Source organism: Ranitomeya imitator, chromosome 9 (assembly GCF_032444005.1).
Source record: "Ranitomeya imitator isolate aRanImi1 chromosome 9, aRanImi1.pri, whole genome shotgun sequence".
Taxonomy (NCBI): domain Eukaryota; kingdom Metazoa; phylum Chordata; class Amphibia; order Anura; family Dendrobatidae; genus Ranitomeya; species Ranitomeya imitator.
The window spans coordinates 55,253,309-55,277,215 of record NC_091290.1 but is presented as its reverse complement, the minus strand read 5'-3'; the positions used below and the strand labels follow the sequence as shown (position 1 = coordinate 55,277,215).

General features: G+C 44.9%; 1 protein-coding gene across 1 annotated transcript in view; it reads right to left on the bottom strand.

Moving 5' to 3' along the window:
• The window catches only part of PTS (6-pyruvoyltetrahydropterin synthase), a 55,030-nt gene that overhangs the window by 10,499 nt on the left and 20,624 nt on the right, over positions 1–23,907 (bottom strand). Inside the window, exons 2-5 of the mRNA XM_069739158.1 lie at positions 21,087–21,166; positions 16,079–16,101; positions 13,150–13,206; positions 9,790–9,860 (exon numbers count right to left, since the gene is read on the bottom strand). Coding sequence (XP_069595259.1) covers positions 9,790–9,860; positions 13,150–13,206; positions 16,079–16,101; positions 21,087–21,166 — 231 coding nt within the window. The remainder of the gene's footprint in view (positions 1–9,789; positions 9,861–13,149; positions 13,207–16,078; positions 16,102–21,086; positions 21,167–23,907) is intronic.

Below are 23,907 nucleotides of genomic sequence, written 5' to 3'. Positions count from 1 at the left end.
GGCTGTGCTATATACTAAGTGGCTGTGCAATATACTGCGTCGGCTGTGCTATATACTAAGTGGCTGTGCAATATACTACGTGGCTGTGCTATATACTACGTGGGATGTGCTGTATACTATGTGGCTGTGCAATATACTACATGGCTGTGCAATATACTATGTGGCTGTGCAATATACTACGTGGCTGTGCAATATACTACGTGGGCTGTGCAATATACTACGTGGCTGTGTTATATACTACATAGCTGTGCTATATACTACGTGGCTGTGTTATATACTACGTAGCTGTGCTATATACTACGTGGCTATGCTATATACTATGTGGATGTGTTATATACTACGTGGGCTGTGTTATATGCTACGTGAGCTGTGTTATATGCTACGTGGGCTGTGAGACTCTTTCGCCCCGGGGCACTTAAAAACCTGCAGCAGGCCCTGGCTTCACTGATTGATTGTTGGCAGGATTTGAACCACGCTTCGCTAATTGGTCACCCCCGGCCAGCCGAATCTTTGCATTATTCTGAAATCTTCATAAATAAACTACATACATATTCTAGAATACCCGATGCGTTAGAATCGGGCAACCATCATATATATATATATATATATATATATATATATATATATATATATATATATTACACACACACACTAGATTGTGGCCCGAATCTAACACATCGGGTATTCTAGAATATGTACGTATGTATGTATATAGCAGCCACATAGTATATAGCACAGGCCATGTAGTATATAGGAGCCATGTAGTATATAGCAAATACTACGTGGCCTGTGCTATATACTATGTGGCTGCTATATACATACATATTCTAGAATACCCGATGCATTAACACAGCCCACACAGTATATAGCAGCCACGCAGTATATAACACAGGCGACGTAGTATATAACACAGGCCACGCAGTATATAACACAGGGCACGTAGTATATAGCACAGCCCACGCAGTATATAACAGCCCACTGTTATGGACCTGGTGGTTAGGAGCACCCGGCACGACCTGATAGTTAAACTGACACAGGACAAGCTCTGGGATGTGGGAGCTCTGCTGACCGCAACCCCTAATCCTATCACAAGAACTAGAAATAACCGTGGAGCGTTCCTGTTATGACAGGCAATTCAGTACTACAATGGACATAGCGGTCAGAACACATACAGTGATCTGACAATAACCCAAAATCATAGAACGAGCTCTGAGACGTGGGAACTCTGTAGACCGCAATCCCTAATCCTCTCCAAACAACACTAGAGGCAGCCGTGGATTGCGCCTAACTCTGCCTATGCAACTCGGCACAGCCTGAGAAACTAACTAGCCTGAAGATAGAAAATAAGCCTACCTTGCCTCAGAGAAATACCCCAAAGGAAAAGGCAGCCCCCCACATATAATGACTGTGAGTTAAGATGAAAAGACAAACGTAGAGATGAAATAGATTCAGCAAAGTGAGGCCCGACTTTCTTAACAGATCGAGGATAGAAAAGGTAACTTTGCGGTCTACACAAAACCCTAAAGAAAACCACGCAAAGGGGCAAAAAGACCCTCCGTACCGAACTAACGGCACGGAGGTACACCCTTTGCGTCCCAGAGCTTCCAGCAACAAATTAGACAAGCTGGACAGAAAAAATAGCAAACAAATAGCAAAGAAGAACTTAGCTATGCAGAGCAGCAGGCCACAGGAATGATCCAGGGAAAAGCAAGTCCAACACTGGAACATTGACAGGAAGCCAGGATCAAAGCATTAGGTGGAGTTAAGTAGAGAAGCACCTAACGACCTCACCAGATCACCTGAGGGAGGAAACTCAGAAGCCGCAGTACCACTTCCCTCCACCAACAGAAGCTCACAGACAGAATCAGCCGAAGTACCACTTGTGACCACAGGAGGGAGCTCTGCCACAGAATTCACAACAGTACCCCCCCCTTGAGGAGGGGTCACCGAACCCTCACCAGAGCCCCCAGGCCGACCAGGATGAGCCACATGAAAGGCACGAACAAGATCGGGAGCATGGACATCAGAGGCAAAAACCCAGAAATTATCTTCCTGAGCATAACCCTTCCATTTAATCAGATACTGGAGTTTCCGTCTAGAAACACGAGAATCCAAAATCTTCTCCACAATATACTCCAATTCCCCCTCCACCAAAACCGGGGCAGGAGGATCAACAGATGGAACCATAGGTGCCACGTATCTCCGCAACAATGACCTATGGAATACGTTATGTATGGAAAAAGAATCTGGAAGGGTCAGACGAAAAGACACAGGATTAAGAACCTCAGAAATCCTATACGGACCAATGAAACGAGGTTTAAACTTAGGAGAGGAAACCTTCATAGGAATATGACGAGAAGATAACCAAACCAGATCCCCAACACGAAGTCGGGGACCCACACGGCGTCTGCGATTAGCGAAACGTTGAGCCTTCTCCTGGGACAAGGTCAAATTGTCCACTACATGAGTCCAAATCTGCTGCAACCTGTCCACCACAGTATCCACACCAGGACAGTCCGAAGACTCAACCTGTCCTGAAGAGAAACGAGGATGGAACCCAGAATTGCAGAAAAATGGCGAAACCAAGGTAGCCGAGCTGGCCCGATTATTAAGGGCGAACTCAGCCAAAGGCAAAAAGGACACCCAGTCATCCTGATCGGCAGAAACAAAGCATCTCAGATATGTTTCCAAGGTTGAATTGGTTCGTTCGGTCTGGCCATTAGTCTGAGGATGGAAAGCCGAGGAAAAAGACAAGTCAATGCCCATCCTACCACAAAAGGCTCGCCAAAACCTTGAAACAAACTGGGAACCTCTGTCAGAAACGATATTCTCTGGAATGCCATGTAAACGAACCACATGCTGGAAGAACAATGGCACCAAATCAGAGGAGGAAGGCAATTTAGACAAGGGTACCAGATGGACCATCTTAGAAAAGCGATCACAGACCACCCAAATGACTGACATCTTTTGAGAAACGGGAAGATCAGAAATAAAATCCATAGACATATGTGTCCAAGGCCTCTTCGGGACCGGCAAGGGCAAAAGCAACCCACTGGCACGAGAACAGCAGGGCTTAGCCCGAGCACAAATCCCACAGGACTGCACAAAAACACGCACATCCCGCGACAGAAACGGCCACCAAAAGGATCTAGCCACCAACTCTCTGGTACCAAAGATTCCAGGATGACCAGCCAACACCGAACAATGAACCTCAGAGATAACTTTATTGGTCCACCTATCAGGGACAAACAGTCTCTCCGCTGGACAACGATCAGGTTTATTAGCCTGAAATTTTTGCAGCACCCGCCGCAAATCAGGGGAGATGGCAGACACAATTACTCCTTCCTTGAGGATACCCGCCAGCTCAGACAAACCCGGAGAGTCGGGCACAAAACTCCTAGACAGAGCATCCGCCTTCACATTTTTAGAGCCCGGAAGGTACGAAATCACAAAGTCAAAACGGGCAAAAAACAGCGACCAACGAGCCTGTCTAGGATTCAACCGCTTAGCCGACTCAAGATAAGTCAAGTTCTTATGATCAGTCAATACCACCACGCGATGCTTAGCTCCTTCAAGCCAATGACGCCACTCCTCGAATGTCCACTTCATGGCCAGCAACTCTCGGTTGCCCACATCATAATTTCGCTCAGCAGGCGAAAACTTCCTGGAAAAAAAAGTGCATGGTTTCATCACTGACCAATCAGAACCTCTCTGCGACAAAACAGCCCCTGCTCCAATCTCAGAAGCATCAACCTCGACCTGGAACGGAAGAGAAACATCTGGTTGACACAACACAGGGGCAGAAGAAAAACAACGCTTCAACTCTTGAAAAGCTTCCACAGCAGCAGATGACCAATTGACCAAATCAGCACCCTTCTTGGTCAAATCGGTCAATGGTTTGGCAATACTAGAAAAATTGCAGATGAAGCGACGATAAAAATTAGCAAAGCCCAGGAACTTTTGCAGACTTTTCAGAGATGTCGGCTGAGTCCAATCATGGATGGCTTGGACCTTAACAGGATCCATCTCGATAGTAGAAGGGGAAAAGATGAACCCCAAAAATGAAACCTTCTGCACACCAAAGAGACACTTTGATCCCTTCACAAACAAAGAATTAGCACGCAGGACCTGAAAAACTGTTCTGACCTGCTTCACATGAGACTCCCAATCATCCGAGAAGATCAAAATGTCATCCAAGTACACAATCAGGAATTTATCCAGGTACTCTCGGAAGATGTCATGCATAAAGGACTGAAACACTGATGGAGCATTGGCAAGTCCGAATGGCATCACTAGATACTCAAAATGACCCTCGGGCGTATTAAATGCAGTTTTCCATTCATCTCCTCGCCTGATTCGCACCAGATTATACGCACCACGAAGATCTATCTTGGTGAACCAACTAGCCCCCTTAATCCGAGCAAACAAATCAGATAACAATGGCAAGGGGTACTGAAATTTAACCGTGATCTTATTTAGAAGGCGGTAATCTATACAAGGTCTCAGCGAACCATCCTTCTTGGCTACAAAAAAGAACCCTGCTCCTAATGGTGACGATGACGGGCGAATATGCCCCTTCTCCAGGGATTCCTTCACATAACTGCGCATAGCGGCGTGCTCAGGCACGGATAAATTAAACAGTCGACCTTTTGGGAATTTACTACCAGGAATCAAATTGATAGCACAATCACAATCCCTATGCGGAGGTAGGGCATCGGACTTGGGCTCATCAAATAAATCCCGGTAATCAGTCAAGAACTCTGGAACCTCAGAAGGGGTGGATGACGAAATTGACAGAAATGGAACATCACCATGAACCCCCTGACAACCCCAGCTGGACACCGACATGGATTTCCAATCTAATACTGGATTATGGGCTTGTAGCCATGGCAACCCCAACACGACCACATCATGCAGATTATGCAACACCAGAAAGCGAATAACCTCCTGATGTGCAGAAGCCATGCACATGGTCAGCTGGGTCCAGTATTGAGGCTTATTCTTGGCCAAAGGCGTGGCATCAATTCCTCTCAATGGAATAGGACACTGCAAGGGCTCTAAGAGAAACCCACAACGCTAAGGCTAGGTTCACACTAGCGTTGCGCCGCCCTGCGTCGGCGACGCAACACGCGACGCACGTAAAAATGCGCGCAAACGCGCGCAAAAACGCGCGCGTTTTGCGACGCGTGCGTAGTTTTTGACGAAAATCGGACGCACAGAAAATGCTACAATGTAGCGTTTTCTTGCGTCCGACGCTAGCGTCGGAAACGACGCACGTGGCAAAAACGCCACCAAAACAACGCACGCGTCCCCTATGTTAAACATAGGGGCGCGTCGCCGCTGCGTCGCCGCTGCGTCGCCGGCGCAACAGCGACGCACATTGGCGGAACGCCAATGTGAACGTAGCCTTAGCATACTCCAAGTCCATCAAATTCAGGGCAGCGCCTGAATCCACAAATGCCATGACAGAATACGATGACAAAGAGCAGATCAAGGTAACGGACAGAAGAAATTTTGACTGTACCGTACCAATGGTGGCAGACCTAGCGAACCGCTTAGTGCGCTTAGGACAATCAGAGATAGCATGAGTGGAATCACCACAGTAGAAACACAGCCCATTCAGACATCTGTGTTCTTGCCGTTTAACTCTGGTCAAAGTCCTATCGCACTGCATAGGCTCAGGTTTATGCTCAGGTAATACCGCCAAATGGTGCACAGATTTGCGCTCACGCAAGCGTCGACCGATCTGAATGGCCAAAGACATAGACTCATTCAGACCAGCAGGCATAGGAAATCCCACCATGACATCCTTAAGGGGTTCAGAGAGACCCTTTCTGAACATAGCTGCCAGCGCAGATTCATTCCATTGAGTGAGCACGGACCACTTTCTAAATTTCTGACAATATACCTCTAACTCATCCTGACCCTGACAAAGAGCCAGCAAATTTTTCTCTGCCTGATCCACTGAATTAGGTTCATCGTACAGCAATCCTAGCGCCAGGAAAAACGCATCAATATTACTCAATGCAGGATCTCCTGGCGCAAGAGAAAATGCCCAGTCCTGAGGGTCGCCGCGCAAAAAAGAAATAACAATCAAAACCTGTTGAACTGGATCACCAGAGGAGCGAGGTTTCAAGGCCAGAAATAATTTACAATTATTTTTGAAACTCAGAAACTTAGTTCTATCTCCAAAAAACAAATCAGGAATAGGAATTCTTGGTTCCAACATAGCTTTCTGATCAATAGTGTCTTGAATCTTTTGTACTCTTGCCGAGAGCTGATCCACAAATGAAGACAGACTTCTAATGTCCATCGCTACACCTGTGTACTGAACCACCCAAATGTCTAGGGGAAAAAAAAGGCAAAACACAGTGCAAAGAAAAAAAAAATGGTCTCAGAACTTCTTTTTTCCCTCTATTGAGAATCATTAGTACTTTTGGCTTCCTGTACTGTTATGACAGGCAATTCAGTACTACAATGGACATAGCGGTCAGAACACATACAGTGATCTGACAATAACCCAAAATCATAGAACGAGCTCTGAGACGTGGGAACTCTGCAGACTGCAATCCCAAATCCTCTCCAAACAACACTAGAGGCAGCCGTGGATTGCGCCTAACTCTGCCTATGCAACTCGGCACAGCCTGAGAAACTAACTAGCCTGAAGACAGAAAATAAGCCTACCTTGCCTCAGAGAAATACCCCAAAGGAAAAGGCAGCCCCCCACATATAATGACTGTGAGTTAAGATGAAAAGACAAACGTAGAGATTAAATAGATTCAGCAAAGTGAGGCCCGACTTTCTTAACAGATCGAGGATAGAAAAGGTAACTTTGCGGTCTACACAAAACCCTAAAGAAAACCACGCAAAGGGGCAAAAAGACCCTCCGTACCGAACTAACGGCACGGAGGTACACCCTTTGCGTCCCAGAGCTTCCAGCAACAAATTAGACAAGCTGGACAGAAAAAATAGCAAACAAATAGCAAAGAAGAACTTAGCTATGCAGAGCAGCAGGCCACAGGAATGATCCAGGGAAAAGCAAGTCCAACACTGGAACATTGACAGGAAGCCAGGATCAAAGCATTAGGTGGAGTTAAGTAGAGAAGCACCTAACGACCTCACCAGATCACCTGAGGGAGGAAACTCAGAAGCCGCAGTACCACTTCCCTCCACCAACAGAAGCTCACAGAGAGAATCAGCCGAAGTACCACTTGTGACCACAGGAGGGAGCTCTGCCACAGAATTCACAACACGTTCCTGACTCTCCCTAGATGCCTCTTCACAGCCTAAGAGCTAGCTAGCCCTAGAGATAGAAAATAAAGCCTACCTTGCCTCAGAGAAATTCCCCAAAGGAAAAGGCAGCCCCCCACATATATTGACTGTGAGTAAAGATGAAAGTCACAAACACAGAAATGAAACAGGTTTCAGCAAAGGGAGGCCAGACTTACTAAACAGACAGAGGATAGGAAAGGTATCTTTGCGGTCAGCACAAAAAACTACAAAAGACCACGCAGAGTGTGCAAAAAGACCTCCGCACCGACTAACGGTGCGGAGATGCCACTCTGCATCCCAGAGCTTCCAGCTAGTAAGGCAAAATCATGATGTCCAGCTGGACAAGGCAACAATGAACAAATAATAACTGGCAGGAACTTAGATTCTGCTGGAGTAGACAGGTCACCAGAAAGATCCAAGAGCGAACTGAACAAATGCAGGAACATTGACAGCTGGCATGGAGTAACGATCTGAGAGGAGTTAAATAGAGCAGCCAACCAAAGGATAAATCACGTCACCTGTGGAAGGAACCTCAGAAGCGGCAGCTCCACTCACAGCCACCAGAGGGAGTCTATGGACAGAACTCGCCAAAGTACCATTCACGACCACAGGAGGGAGTTCGACAACAGAATTCACAACAGCCCACAGAGTATATAACACTGCCCACGCAGTATATAACACTGCCCATGTAGTATATAGCACAGCCCCCGCAGTATATCACACAGCCCACGTAGTATATAACACTGCCCATATAGTATATAACACAGCCCACGTAGTACATAGCACAGCCCCCACAGTATATCACACAGCCCCCGCAGTATATCACACAGCCCCCGCAGTATATCACACAGCCCATGAGTATATCACACAGCCCCCGCAGTACATCACACAGCCCCCGCAGTATATCACACAGCCCCCGCAGTATATCACACAGCCCCCGCAGTATATCACACAGCCCCCGCAGTATATCACACAGCCCCTGCAGTATATCACACAGCCCATATAGTATATAGCAGCCACGCGGTATATAACACAGCCCACGCAGTATTTAGCAGTGTGGGCACCATATCCCTGTTAAAAAAAATATTTAAAATAAAAAATAGTTATATACTCACCCCCTAGGATCCAGCGAAGCTCCGGCGATACGCGCGCGGCTGCCGCCATCTTCCGTTCCCAGGATGCATTGCGAAATTACCCAGATGACTTAGCAGTTTCGCGAGACCGCTAAGTCTTCTGGGTAATTTCGCAATGCATCTCTGGGACCGGAAGCTGGCAGCAGGCGCGAGCGCATCGTCGGACGACTGAGGGTGAAAATAGCAGGTTTTTTGTTTTTTTATTATTTTTAACATTAGATCTTTTTACTATTGATGCCACATAGGCAGCAACAATAGTAAAAAGTTGGGGACACACAGGGTTAATAGCAGCGGTAACGGAGTGCGTTACCCGCGGCATAAAGCGGTCCGTTACTGCCGGCATTAACCCTGTGTGAGCGGTGACTGGAGGGGAGTATGGAGAGGGCGCCGGGCTCTGACTGCGGGGAGTAAGGAGTGGCCATTTTTCCGCCAGACTTCTGATTGGTCGTGGCTGTTTTGCAGTGACCAATCAGCGACTTGGATTTTCCATGACAGACAGAAAGACGGAAGTGACCCTTTGACAATTATATAGTAGATAGGTTTAATCTTACTCTGCAGTTGCCACAACACAATGTAATAATAATAATAATCTTTATATAGCGCCAACATATTCTGCAGCGCTTTACAGTTAATGTAGATGTTTTGCTGAAGGGTTTATGCACAGGGGGAACATTTAACACATTTTTGTTTGGGGCTAAAAATCACTTTCTGGAAAAGTATAATGTTACAGGGTATATACTGTATACTAGATTCCTTGATAGGGCGTTGATCCAGGGAACTAGTCTGATTGCCGTATGTGGAGTCGGGAAGGAATTTTTTCCCCAATGTGGAGCTTACTCTTTGCCACATGGTTTTTTTTTGCCTTCCTCTGGATCAACATGTTAGGGCATGTTTGGGTTGAACTAGATGGACTTATAGTCTTCCTTCAACCTTAATAACTATGTAACTATGTAACATGGGTGCTTTCTTTTCCCACACGTAGGCTGAAGAGTTTTTTCACTTAAAGGGAACCTGTCAGAGTTTTATCTGCAGGAGATTATCACTACAGGACTAGATGTCTCGTGCCTCCTGGTCCAACCTTGTCCCCAGCATGCCACCTGCTGCTATTACAACCCATCAACGCCTCACAATCATATCAGTGATTGACGGCGACATTTCTATGGATACACAGCAGCGGTCAGAGCAAGCTCAGGTTGATGCCGGCTGTTTTCTGCAGCTGGCATCAACACAATATAGCGTGGGCTCAGTTCCCAAGCCTTTGTATGCTCCGTACATAGGGACCCAACATAGGATGTAATAGCACTCATTTGTTGGTGAGGCGTTAAACCCATATTGCCACTAGCAACATATACTTTGCAATACGAAAACCTACGCCAACACTCACCTTACAACAGTTTTGAAGTGAGGAACGTCGTGGTCCAAATTTTTATGATCCAAAGGAACCATAATGGCCTCCTGTACAGGGAATAAAAATCATTTAGTTTTATGAACGAACAGACACCAAACAGAGCATTTATTTAATTCTTTTAAGGTCTACTGTATAAGGTCACCTTGCGAGGTGATGGTGGAGGACATCTGGAGAGGAGGTGCACTATATTACCATCTATCTACCAGAAAGGTCAACTCAATGGTATTACTAGAATATGCAGCTGATTTTCAGCACAAAAATCTGCAACAGAAATTCTACTGCGTCCCAGCCCCATGTGGATCTATCTGCACTAGAAGGACAAAAGAAGCAAAACGCCTCAACTTTACACCAAAGGTGCTTCTTCCACTCTAAGGGCTTGTTTTCACTTGCGAGGAACACGTCTGTGTCTCGCATGTGGAAACGAACTTCTGGCACCGGCACTGTGGAGCGGAGCGTGCGGCCGCATAGCAACACATGGAGCCGTCCGCTCCGCTCCGGAGTGTCGGCACCAGAGCTTCGTTTCCACATGCGAGACACGGACGTGTTCCTCGCAAGTGAAAACAAGCCCTAAGAAAGAGTTCTGCAATATTTTGGAGGTGTATGTGAGAATTTTTGCCTATTCATCCAGAGGAAAATTTGTGAGAGCAGACACTGAGGTTGGATGAGAGGACCATGCTCACAATCTGATCTAGTTCATTGCAAACCCCGGATGGGTTTATTATCAGGACTTTATAAGTCCAGCAATGTTCTTCACCAAACATGCCCTTATGGACTTTTCTTTGTGTACTTGGTACAGAAGTGGAGAAAAAAAGCCTTCCCCAAACTGTTTGTAACACTAATGCTGGTGCCTTTGCAGGTTCCTCTACCTCCTCCATGCAGGGACACCGACATACTTGCCGCCCGGCCGCATGGTGAGCTCCCTGTCTCCTGCTTCCTTCTCTTATTGTCCTGTGCACATCGCCCACTCTTTCTGGTGGGGCGCCCAGTGCACTCTCCCCTGTTCTTTAAGGGGCAGTAACAGGAACCTGTAAGGGTTCCGGCGGTACTTGAACCTACACCAAAGTCAGTCCTGGTTAACGTTCCAGTGTCCGTACTGTCGGAGCCTGTTACAGTATCCGAATCCAGCCCTGTCTGTAACTCCGTGTCAGTATGTGTTCTACCCGAGGATCCAGAACCTGTGTAGTTTGAACTAAATCGGAATCCTGTTCTGCCAGCGATTCCCAGTCTCATCCGTGTCAGTGAACCTGACCCCTGGGATCAGCAGATGCAGTACCTGGGACTGCCTAGGAGTGGTACTTGGTGGCTACCTACATCTCAAGCCTGACTCCATCATCAAAAGCGCCAGTGGACACTACGCTATGCTCCTCCTAAGCATGCCCGGCCCCGTCGCAAACCACATGCGCCACCTGCGAGCGTGACACTATGCCTACAAAACTAGAAGCCACAATTGTCCGAAATGTCTTGTGCTGTAGCTGAAGAATTAAGTTTCCCTTCACTGGAACTACGGCCGATCCCTGACAAACATGCCGCAGCAGCAGGGCGCAGGAGCGCCGCTCATCCAGCACCCTCCATTTACGTCACTACAAGCCTCAGGAGTGCTGCCCGCACGGGTCATCCAGCTATACACAGGCCCACTACGGATGTCACAGCCTCTGTGTGCCACTATCGCTTTGCATTACAAAACAGCATATTCCCAGTCTGTTCCAGGTTAAGCGACAGCTTATATACCAAGGGACTTGCCCTCCTACACTATGCCTGCCACCTACATATGTATCCTAGCGTGCATCAAGTAACCCCATGAATAAGGCCCTGGAGGGTCGAAACGTTGGGTTTCTATCTGCACTTTTTGTTTCCTTTTTGTGGCAACCTGTTTTGTGAACACAATAAACTTGTTATATATTTGCATCATACCAGCTTCAAGTGTGCGGTAATTTTTGATATTAAACAATCCTATAGCGTTCTAACTCTTCCACCAAATTATATAGCCAGCACAACACAAGTCAGGCAGGTAATGTTCTCCTGGAATTCACTCAACCCAGACTTGTCCGTCAAATGCCATAGAGAAGGACCACGCTGGCATTAGTGAGCTCTGTACCACCTGCCATTCTGTCACAAATGTTAATAAAGGCAGGCGGCATGGCAGAAGCTGTATATTATACACTGGGGGTAATGGGACTGAATAATAACGGTGTCCCAATACTTCATTTTCAGCCCTGATTACCCCTTTTGGTTGAGTCAAATCTTTGGCTGATTCTCCTAGTAATTGTTGTTCTCCCTATGTGTGACATTGACCCCAGACCTTGGCAGGACCTCATGTTCTGGAAGGTCAGGGATTAGGGTTAATTAAGGTACCGTCACATTAAGCGACGCTGCAGCGATATAGACAACGATGCTGATCGCTGCAGCGTCGCTGTTTAGGTCGTTGTGTGGTCGCTGGAGAGCTGTCACACAGACAGCTCTCCAGCGACCAACGATGCCAAAGTCCCCGGGTAACCAGGGTAAACATCAGGTTACTAAGCGCAGGGCCGCACTTAGTAACCCGATGTTTACCCTGGTTACCAGTGTAAAAGTTAAAAAAAACAAACACTACATACTTACATTCCGGTGTCTGTCCTGCGCCGTCAGCTTCCCTGCACTGTGTCAGCGCCGGCCGGCCGTAAAGCAGAGCGGTGATGTTATGACGTCACCGCTGTGCTCTGCTTTACGGCCGGCCCGCGCTGACACAGTGCAGGGAAGCTGACGCCGGGGGACAGACACCGGAATGTAAGTATGTACTGTTTGTTTTTTTTAACTTTTACACTGGTAACCAGGGTAAACATTGGGTTACTAAGCGCGGCCCTGCGCTTAGTAACCCGATGTTTACCCTGGTTACCAGTGAACACATCGCCGGATCGGCGTCACACACGCCGATTCAGCGATGTCTGCGGGTGATCAGCGACCAAATAAAGGTCCTGATCATTCCCAGCGACCAACGATCTCCCAGCAGGGGCCTGATCGTTGGTCGCTGTCACGCATAACGATTTCGTTAACGATATCGTTGCTACGTCACAAAAAGCAACAATATCGTTAACGAAATCGTTATGTGTGAAGGTACCTTTAGAGGAGCCCTTCATCTTTTAGAGAGGACTTATTGGCCAGATCCTAGTAAGTTTTGGGTAGAGCACACATAAGCACACCTTTCAGGATCGCAGTAATAAATAAAAACAAAAAGATGAATTCTAACCTTTTCTTCCCAATATTAGCCAGTAACTTTTATGGGGTAGAAGTATTACCCACAACGTCAGTGAGCTCTCAGCATATTGACTAACTTTAGTGTACATAAAATAAGACTGTTACCTCCATGTATCTCTTCAAGTCTGTCAGATTCATCACCATCCCCGTGACAGGGTCAATCTACAAATGAGGAGAAAAAATACTTTTCGGTCAAAAAGAATGATCTATCGATCAATAAGTATGTGAGTGAAAGAGTGTGATTTCAAGGGAAGGAAACCAGACAGGTCAGCCTTGAACAGGGACAGGCTCCCTCATTTAATGCACAATCTTTAGGACAGAACACATCATATAACTAATGGTCCTAAGCCTATACAACCCGACCACCGTAGGCAATAGCCATGGAATTATTCCCACCAAAGTGTATACATACTAGAATGGAGTAAGAAAATCCACCAAAAGAATTAAAGAAACATATTTATTAAACTTAAAAACAAGCACTCAAAATACTATTAAAAGAACCATATCAATTGACAGAGCTATTGAAAAACTGGAGTCAGGTGCAACAAGAATAAAGTGCAACACCGCAGATACAGCATAGTTAGAGCCAAATAATCAAGTCCATCGGTAGAGTAAAGTGACAGTGCATCAAGTTTAACCAGGAAATAACTTCAATGAGACCCAAGTGGCTGTGTCAACGCAGTAAAAGTAACCAGAGTATACTCAATAAAGAATTATGATTTTGACACTTATAAGCATTGACTACAGCAGCACGGGAATCACAAAAGATGGTTGCTTTTACCCATAACTGTCCTGTAGCGCTGCACGTACGGCCCCAACGCGCGTTTCGCATTGGCTTCTTCGGGGGAAGAAACGCATGTTGGGGCCGTGCGTGCAGCGCTACAGGACAGTTATGGGTAAGAGCAACCATCTTGTATGATTCCCATGCTGCTGTATTTTATAATGTAACATGCCATATAAAAAATTGGCGCATTTTACAACTCTCCGTGTGAAACCAATGTGGCAGACATGTCACAACTCTGGAAAAAAAAATAAACTCCTCAATATTGAAATAGCAACACCAAGAAGGAAAAGTTGTAAAATTATGGAAATCTCAGGATAGATATTTATGTTAATTATATGCAAGCAAATGCTGAAAAACTGAAAGAAATTTTCAAAACATCTCGATTTGATCAGTAAAGGGTATGAATGTTAAGAGCAGAAATACATGCAATTAAATGACTGCTATCAGTGAGGTTATTATTGGTTGTCTGAGGAATGGTCTGGAGCACTGAATGCTCTTGGACAGAGAAATCATGAAGATCTTCTGCTGGCAGCTCCATGTGCAATTGCTGACCCAAGGTGTCCCAGATGGGCTTGATGGGAGATAAGTCCAGAGAGGTTGCAGGCCATGGTAACACGTTTGGGCCACACAGGATGTTCAGAGTAGCATCAGCGATATGTGGTCTGTTGGTATTGTGTTGAATAACAGCTCTGGGGACACTTTGGAGAAATGTCCATACCACTGGTTCCACAATAAAATCAATGTAATGCCAAGCTCTTAGAGTACCTAGCATGAAGACTTAGAGGCATCCATCTACCATAAATTATACCCACGCTTTAGTCTCATGAGTAGGACAGGTGTGACATTCCATCGTGAAGGCCTCCATTGCCGTCTTGATCTGCGCCATGATAACCTTTGAGGTAGGTGGTGTGAGGTCAATGGAGCAACTGTAGTTGAACCCGTGGCTTGTAAAACCTCCTTCTGATGGTTTGTGTAGATGATCTTTGACACCTTAGGCTCGGTGTACAACGTCCAATTTCAATTGAAGTACAGAATGGATCACTTCTGGAATCAGGTTCTCCAAGGTGTCTCAGGAGCCATTTTTCAACACGTCAACACCAGGACAGATGTTGCTTGTCTTACGATGCTTAGTGGTAATGGGGTATCCGTTGTACTTAGTGAAATTACAATATACAATCATATGGAAATGAAGATCCCTGCAACCAAGAAGCCGGACCTAAGTGATGATACAAGGACAGTCAGAAAATTTACGAAAAGAAAAGAAAAAGCAAAAAGCTGACCATACAGTCCAAAATATTATAAAGAGAACAATCAATTTATTAAATTCTTCAGGTAAAAATAACAAGAAAAAAAACACAATAAAAGAGGTAAAATACAGAGTAATAAATGAGGTAACAAATAGAACAAAACCGGCCCGAAACGCGCGTTGGGGTGAATGCCATCCAGGAGCCAGAGATATGCACTATCATTGTGAGTTACTTCCTACCTTGGATTACTTGCTTACACTCTCACGTGACTCTCTGTCCCCGTCACTATACATGCACTTTGTGCTGCTGTTTGGTGCTCAGACCACTATATATTACACACTTACACCTATTGATTTTTTTGCTATCATGGTAACACTTTTGTTACACTGCACTAGCACTTTAATCATTAATAATGAGTACTGTGTATGACTTTGCCTTTTGAATTCTGTACGTGTATATGATATTTTTGTACTGTGTCCACTATCTTGTCACTTTTCACCCAGTTTTATTAACATTATCATACTCCTGTAAGTGCGTCCCTTTTGTTCTATTTGTTACCTCATTTATTACTCTGTATTTTACCTCATTCATTGCGTTTTTTTTACTTGTTATTTTGCACCTGAAGAATTTTACAAATTGATTGTTCTCTTTATAATATTTTGCACTGTATGGTCGGCTTCTTGCTTTTTCTATTCTTTTTGTAATACGATGAGCAGCCTACGTGACCTAAATGTGCTACCATGGTCTCTGGACTTGGGACGTCTGATTTAATGGTTCCATCTAACTAGACAGACTCACTTTATTGATTGAAAAAATATTTGTAATTCTTTTTAACTTTGGATTACTCAGTTCCTGCAGAGTGCGCCACGGTAGTTACATAAGGCAGAACGTTATTTTGGAATCTCATTACATAAGCAGGGAGGTGACTGTGCGGAGAAATCTGGGATTCTACCCCAAAACTACACTGTAAAAAACATTGAAAAAAAAAAAGACTCTAACTTACTTCTCCTCGTACAGTGACGACCACTAGAAGAAAAAATAAGTTACTATTAGTGGCTTACATGTTCCTTACAGCAATATTGTTACCAGATGTGCCCGGCAATAGTCTATATGCTCGCGACCTGCTGTCTCATGCTGCGTTTAGGGTAAAATGTCCTGGTTTCCTTTTCCAGCCACTAATGTTCCCAAATAAAAAAAAAAATTTCCACAGCAATTCACTCCTCCTCCTAACAGCCTAAATTACTGACCGTTTTCTTTCCACAAATCCGATTCCAACAGTCTCTTATCTAGATATTAGGGTGGTTTCACATTTGCGGGTTTTTTTTTTGCGTTTTTGCGGTAAAAAACGCAAAAAAAGCATGCGTTTTTCCCCCCTATATTTAACATTAAAAATGCATGCGTTTTTTTTATATGCGTTTTGACGCGTTTTTGCAACGCATGCGTTTTTTCCTGCATGCGTTGTGTTGCAGAAATGCAACATGTAGTATTTTTAGCTGCATTTCTTTTGCCGCAAAAAAACGCATGTGTTTTTTTGTGGCAAAAGAAATGCAGCTAAAAATACTACATGTTGCATTTCTGCAACACAACGCATGCAGGAAAAAACGCATGCGTTGCAAAAACGCGTCAAAACGCATATAAAAAAAACGCATGCATTTTTAATGTTAAATATAGGGGGGAAAAACGCATGCTTTTTTTGCGTTTTTTACCGCAAAAACGCAAAAAAAAAACCCGCAAATGTGAAACCACCCTAATATCTAGATAAGAGACTGTTGGAATCGGATTTGTGGAAAGAAAACGGTCAGTAATTTAGTAAATGCATTGCTGTCTATGTAAACGCATGCGTTTTTAACCACATGCGTTTGCATGCGTTAAAAACACATGCGTTTTTAAAAAAAAAAAACACACTGATAAACCACCCCACACCATAAAATTGATAAAATTGAAAAGTCCATTTACAATTGTCACTCATGAACTTTTAATTTCCTCTATAGCTCACTTTGATCTCTCAAACCAAACCTAATTGTGCTGGAAATAAAGCCCTGACCACAGCAGATGGTACACAAATTGAGGTTAGAAGATAAGCCTAGATCACAGATTTGTTTGTTCAGAGCTATAACAGGACGGATCTCGCCTTTTTACTGAAGGTAGAAAATACATCTGTGCCTCCCCATAATAAGGATGGATAGAACATCATGGGAACCATAGAAAGTATGTGACAATAACAGAGACTCAGAAACATTTATTAAAATGATTCCAGCCCCCCCAAAAATGTGCACACGTTGCAGATTTACTGCGGATCCGCAGCGTTTTTTTCCGCGCAGAAACGCTGCAGATCCGCAAGTGATTTACAGCACAAAGTAAATCAATGGAAAAAAATACTGTGCTAATCGTGCAGAAAATGCCGCACGGAAAACGCTACGGATTAAAAGAAGGAGCGTGTCATTTATTTGTGCGGATCTGCAGCGTTTTTGTACCCAGTCCATTATAGAAATCCGCAGGGGTAAAAACGCATAAAATCCGCACTGAATCCGCATTAAAAAAAACGCATCAAATCCACACCTGCGTTTTCTGCCAAGAGATGCAGAATCCCCACAAAAAATTCCAGAGGCAAATCCGCAACGTGTGCACATAGCCTTAGGTTTCGAGAGTAAATTGAAATTTATATAATTTCATAATAGTACAAGTGAATTAAAGTAACTTTGTAAGCATATTTAAGAAATAGCTGCTTCCTTTCTTACTTATTGGAAACTATTTCCTGCACTGATCGTTTACTTTCAAAGGCTACTCAAATCTGTCTACAAATCTGTCTGCAGAAAAATTATAATTATACCTGAATACGGAGACGTGAAGGGGGAGAAGATGGAGAGAAACAAAAGCAGAAAGGTAATCCAAAATCAGTGCAACACACATGGTAGTGGATCCAGTGTGCCGTAGACCGAGGAAGGCCTGGAGGGTCGTGACTAGGTGAGCACCTGGCTCTTCCCTAACGCCCCTGATGGAGTGGTTATATTTGGCTCCAGATGGACGCCAGGTGCTACTCCAGGACAGACCTTGGATACATGGCAGCTGACCCCCAAAGGAGTAGGAAGCTGGATCGGCAAGGAATGGATGGCACAACAGGTGATGAGCAGGTACTGGCAGAAACAGCTGGTATGCAGGTGGACACTAGTGATGAGCGAGTGTACTCGTTGCTCGGGTTTTCCAGAGCACGCTCAGGTAACCTCCGAGTATTTATAACTGCTTGGAGATTTAGTTTTCATCCCGGCAGCTGAATGATTTACAGCTACTAGCCAGGCTGAGTACATGTGGGGGTTGCCTGGTTGCTAGGGAATCCCCACATGTAATCAAGCAGGCTAGTAGCTGGAAATCATTCAGCTGCCGGGATGAAAACTAAATCTCCGAGCATTAAAAAATACTTGGAGGTTACCTGAGCGTGCTCGGGAAAACCCGAGCAACGAGTACACTCGCTCATCACTAGTGGACACGGCAGGTTCTGGCAGAAACGGCTGTTATACAGGTGGACACGGTAGGCTCTGACAGACACGGCTGTTATACAGGAGGACACGGCAGGTGCTGGCAGACACGGCTGTTATACAGGAGGGCACGGCAGGTGCTGGCAGACACGGCTGTTATACAGGAGGACACGGCAGGTGCTGGCAGACATGGCTGTTATACAGGAGGACACGGTAGGTTCTGACAGACACGGCTGTTATACAGGAGGGCACGGTAGGTTCTGACAGACACGGCTGTTATACAGGAGGGCACGGCAGGTGCTGGCAGACACGGCTGTTATACAGGAGGACACGGCAGGTGCTGGCAGACATGGCTGTTATACAGGAGGACACGGTAGGTGCTGGCAGACACGGCTGTTATACAGGAGGACACGGCAGGTGCTGGCAGACACGGCTGTTATACAGGAGGACACGGCAGGTTCTGACAGACACGGCTGTTATACAGGAGGACACGGCAGGTGCTGGCAGACACGGCTGTTATACAGGAGGACAGGGCAGGTGCTGGCAGACACAGCTGTTATACAGGTGGACACGGTAGGTGCTGGCAGACACGGCTGTTATACAGGAGGACACGGTAGGTGCTGGCAGACACGGCTGTTATACAGGAGGGCACGGTAGGTTCTGGCAGACACGGCTGTTATACAGGAGGACACGGCAGGTGCTGGCAGACACGGCTGTTATACAGGAGGACACGGTAGGTTCTGACAGACACGGCTGTTATACAGGTGGGCACGGTAGGTGCTGGCAGACACGGCTGTTATACAGGTGGGCACGGTAGGTTCTGGCAGACACGGCTGTTATACAGGTGAACACGGTAGGTGCTGGCAGACACGGCTGTTATACAGGTGGGCACGGTAGGTTCTGGCAGACACGGCTGTTATACAGGTGAACACGGTAGGTGCTGGCAGACACGGCTGTTATACAGGAGGACACGGTAGGTGCTGACAGACACGGCTGTTATAGAGGTGGACACGGTAGTTGCTGACAGACACGGCTGTTATACAGGTGAACACGGTAGGTTCTGACAGCCACGGCTGTTATACAGGTGAACACGGTAGTTGCTGACAGACACGGCTGTTATACAGGTGGACATGGTAGGTTCTGGCAGATACGGCTGTTATACAGGAGGACACGGCAGGTTCTGACAGACACGGCTGTTATACAGGAGGGCACGGCAGGTTCTGACAGACACGGCTGTTATACAGGAGGACACGGCAGGTTCTGACAGACACGGCTGTTATACAGGAGGACACGGGAGGTTCTGGCAGACAAGGCTGTTATACAGGTGAACACGGAAGTTGCTGACAGACGCGGCTGTTATACAGGAGGACACGGCAGGTTCTGGCAGACACGGCTGTTATACAGGAGGGCACGGCAGGTTCTGACAGACACGGCTGTTATACAGGAGGACACGGGAGGTTCTGGCAGACAAGGCTGTTATACAGGTGAACACGGAAGTTGCTGACAGACGCGGCTGTTATACAGGAGGACACGGCAGGTTCTGGCAGACACGGCTGTTATACAGGTGGACACGGCAGGTTCTGGCAGACACGGCTGTTATACAGGAGGACACGGCAGGTTCTGGCAGACACGGCTGTTATACAGGTGGACACGGCAGGTTCTGGCATACACGGCTGGTACACAGACAGGCACAACAAGTTCTGGCGGACACAGCTGGTTTACAGACAGGCACAGCAAGTTCTGGCAGACCCCACTGGTATACAGGCAGGCAAGGCAGGTTCTGGAACACACGGCTGGTATACCGACAAGCAACAGGTGGAGGTGCCTTAAATAGTGTCTCCCAGGTATTGGAGGACACTTTAGGACAATGCGTGCTGTCTGTTAAATAGACCAGGAGTGTGTACGCACCCTAAGCAAAGTGCCCTGGGATCTCCCAGACGTGAACAGACCACAACAGCAGGAGGAAGCGCGGGCCAAGGGCCGGGGCAGTGAGTTGCCATCCCTGCCAGAGAACAGGGGGTGGGGATTTGTGCAGGGATGCCGCCGCCGCTACAATGAGGAGCGTAACAATCAGAGAAAAGTCTAATAGAAACACGTCACCACTTCTGTATTTATCACCCACTCCTGGTTTTGGCTTACAAATACTGAGGTAAAATACTGACCAAATAATGATCGTGTGAACGTGGCTTTACAGTAAGAATATACAACTGTTTCTAACGCAGGGCAATAATTATTAAAAATGCAAGATATAAGTCATATAAATAGTGCATGTACACACACATGAGGCGTATTCTTATTCCTGACAGTGCAGTAACACTAATCATGTACAAGATTTGCAAGTCCATGTACTATAGAGGACCACACACCACATTAGATAAAAGTTGTTGAGACGACCGCTTTTGTCTGGACCAGTGGTAAAGAAAACATGTGTAGGTGTATGGGGGTGTTATAACTTTCCTCAAGATGGCAGGTGTCTGAGGGAAGGGAAGGAGGAGGAATGGGCTTGTTGGATTTCTGCATATGACAGAATCTTCTTACCTCTGTAATTGTGACCATGTCCATTAGGATTGTTACACTTGCCAAAAATCTTTTTATTTTCCTCGTTGGTTAGAGAATTGCTGCAAGGTAGAAAGATGAAAAAAAAATAGATGATCAAAAATCATGCACTTCATGCATCAGCAAGGTTACAGGGACCCTATTAGATTAGTAAAGCTGTCAGCAGAAAATGACCTATTGTTTAAATTATTTTTTTTGCTATATGTCTTTTTAAAAACATTTGGGAAGTTTTTTTCTCTCCATATCACAGTCTTTATTGTAAAAAAAATCTATCATATATATATATATATTACATTTAGTAATCTTGCAATTTTCACATTAGCCATTAAGGCTTATCTAGACTCATACTTCCTGTCTTTTCAGGAACAGTTTTTAGCAGTTTCCTTATCATCAGAGGCAGGATTATAATTACTGATAACGCCTCTGTGCACAGCTGATAACACAGACTCCACCAATCACATCCCCCGATGTCACAGCTCCTCTGCCGCCCCTTCCTTCTCAATGACCTTTGCACTCGCTCATTAGATACTTCAATATAAAAGATAGGGTCAGAGTCTGTTCATTGCGACTATGTACATGCGTTATTTCCTGAAACAGGAAGTATGAGTTTATAAAAAAAAAAAAAAACCAGTGTGAAAATTGCAGGATTGCTAATTTTATTTCATGCATGTAACACAAAAATCTCAAAAAAAGTCATTTTATTATTCTAGCTCCCCTTTAATTGCCTCTTTTAAGTAACTGGACGTACAGCGATCCTTCATACGCTTGATAGAAGGGCAGGGATTTTCCAATGTCATCGTCCACCACTAGGGGAGCTGCTTGAGTTCAGTTGAAGTTGCACAAATCCGTAGGTGGAAGCCCTCCTCCTAGTGGTGACTTCCAGTATTAACTGAACTCTATATGAGTTGGTTTCTTATTTGTCCAGTTTCTTATTTGGCAATTTATTTATTTTCGTTTTTTTACAGGCTTAACAACAAAAATGTAAAATTGCATTAATAAAATATAATGCAGCCATAAACCCTGATGTGAACACACTCAAAAAATACAAAAAACACAAAGCAACAAAAGTTACAAAACTGCCACAAAAATAGGAGTTATTGCAAGAGTTAAATGACTCCGGGCCACTGATCTCACAATGCAATCTAATTCAGGCCACTCCAGCCTGCCCCACATGGGTCCTGGGCATCAGTACTGGCATCAAAGCCAGTTTTTAAGGAGTTAAATGCCCGTGGGACATTGGTCTTACAGTATCAGCACAGAACAGGAAGACCCACCTCAAAATCAGTTTTCGTTTTTTTTAAGGCTGACAAATGGTTTATTGGGTACGGACCAAAAATTGCTGGTATCAAAGGGAGTACAACTTGTACTGATTTGAATAAGTTACTGGTCTGTTTTAAGAATTAAAGGGGTTGTCCGGTCTTAAGCTCCAAGTCATTTTATATGGAAAACACCAGTTCAATTCAAATCTGTGAAAATTGTCTGTTTGCCCACTGCGATGCCAGTTATCATACCCAGAACCCATTTGATCCAGGCTGGAGAGACTTTGATGCGCGGTATGACTTTTTGTGTATTAGTGTTGTAAGATCAGTGGCTAAAAGTCATTTAACCCATGAAAAACTGCAGTTACTTATTAAAATCTGGGAAAATGTGCTATTTGCCCACTTTGGTGCCAGTTAGACCAGCCTGGAATATGAACTGTATGTGACCATATATCATTGAACATCTGTGGGATCATTTGAAGAGGGCTGTCCATGCTCGGTGACCATCATTAACTGAACTGGAATTGTTTTGTAAAGAGGAATGGTCAAAAATACCTTCATCCAGGATCCAGGAACTCATTAAAAGCTACAGGAAGCGACTAGAGGCTGTTATTTTGGCAAAAGGAAGATCTACTAAATATTAATGTCACTTTTCTGGTGGGGTGCCCATACTTATGCACCTGTCAAAGTTTGTTTGAATGCAGATTGCACATTTTCTGTTAGTACAATAAACCTCATTTCAAGGCAGAAACATTACTGTGTCCAACAGTTATTAGATATGTGAAACTGAAATAGCTGTTGCAAAAAAAACCAATTTTTATAAAACATTAAGATTAATAGGGGTGCCCAAACTTTTTCATATTACTGTAGATATATACCGGTCCCAGCCCGTTACATTGCAGTATATTATATGACTATATACAACCCCTGGCAAAAATTATGGAATCACCGGCCTTGGAGGATGTTCATTCAGTTGTTTAATTTTGTAGAAAAAAAGCAGATCACAGACATTGCACAAAACTAAAGTCATTTCTAATGGCAACTTTCTGGCTTTACGAAACACTAAAAGATATCAAGAACAAAAAATATGGTAGTCAGTAATGGTTACTTTTTTTAACCAAGGATAGGGGAAAAATTATGGAATCATGAAAAACAAACAAAAAAACACTACAACACATCACCAAGTATTTTGTTGCACCACCTCTGGCTTTTCTCACAGTTTGCAGTCTCTGAGGCACGGACTTAATGAGGGTCACACAGGACTCTTCATCAATCTGTCTACAACGTTCTCCGATTTCTTTTGCCAGATCAGCTTTGCAGGTTGGAGCCTTGTCATGGACCATTTTCTTCAACTTCCACCAAAGATTTTCAATTGGATTGAGATCCGGACTATTTGCAGCCATGACATTGACCTTATGTGTCTTTTTCAAGGAATGTTTGCACAGTTTTTGCTCTATGGCAGGATGCATTATCATCTTGAAAAATGATTTAATCATCTCCAAACATCATTTCAATTGATGGGATAAGAAAAGTGTCCAAAATAT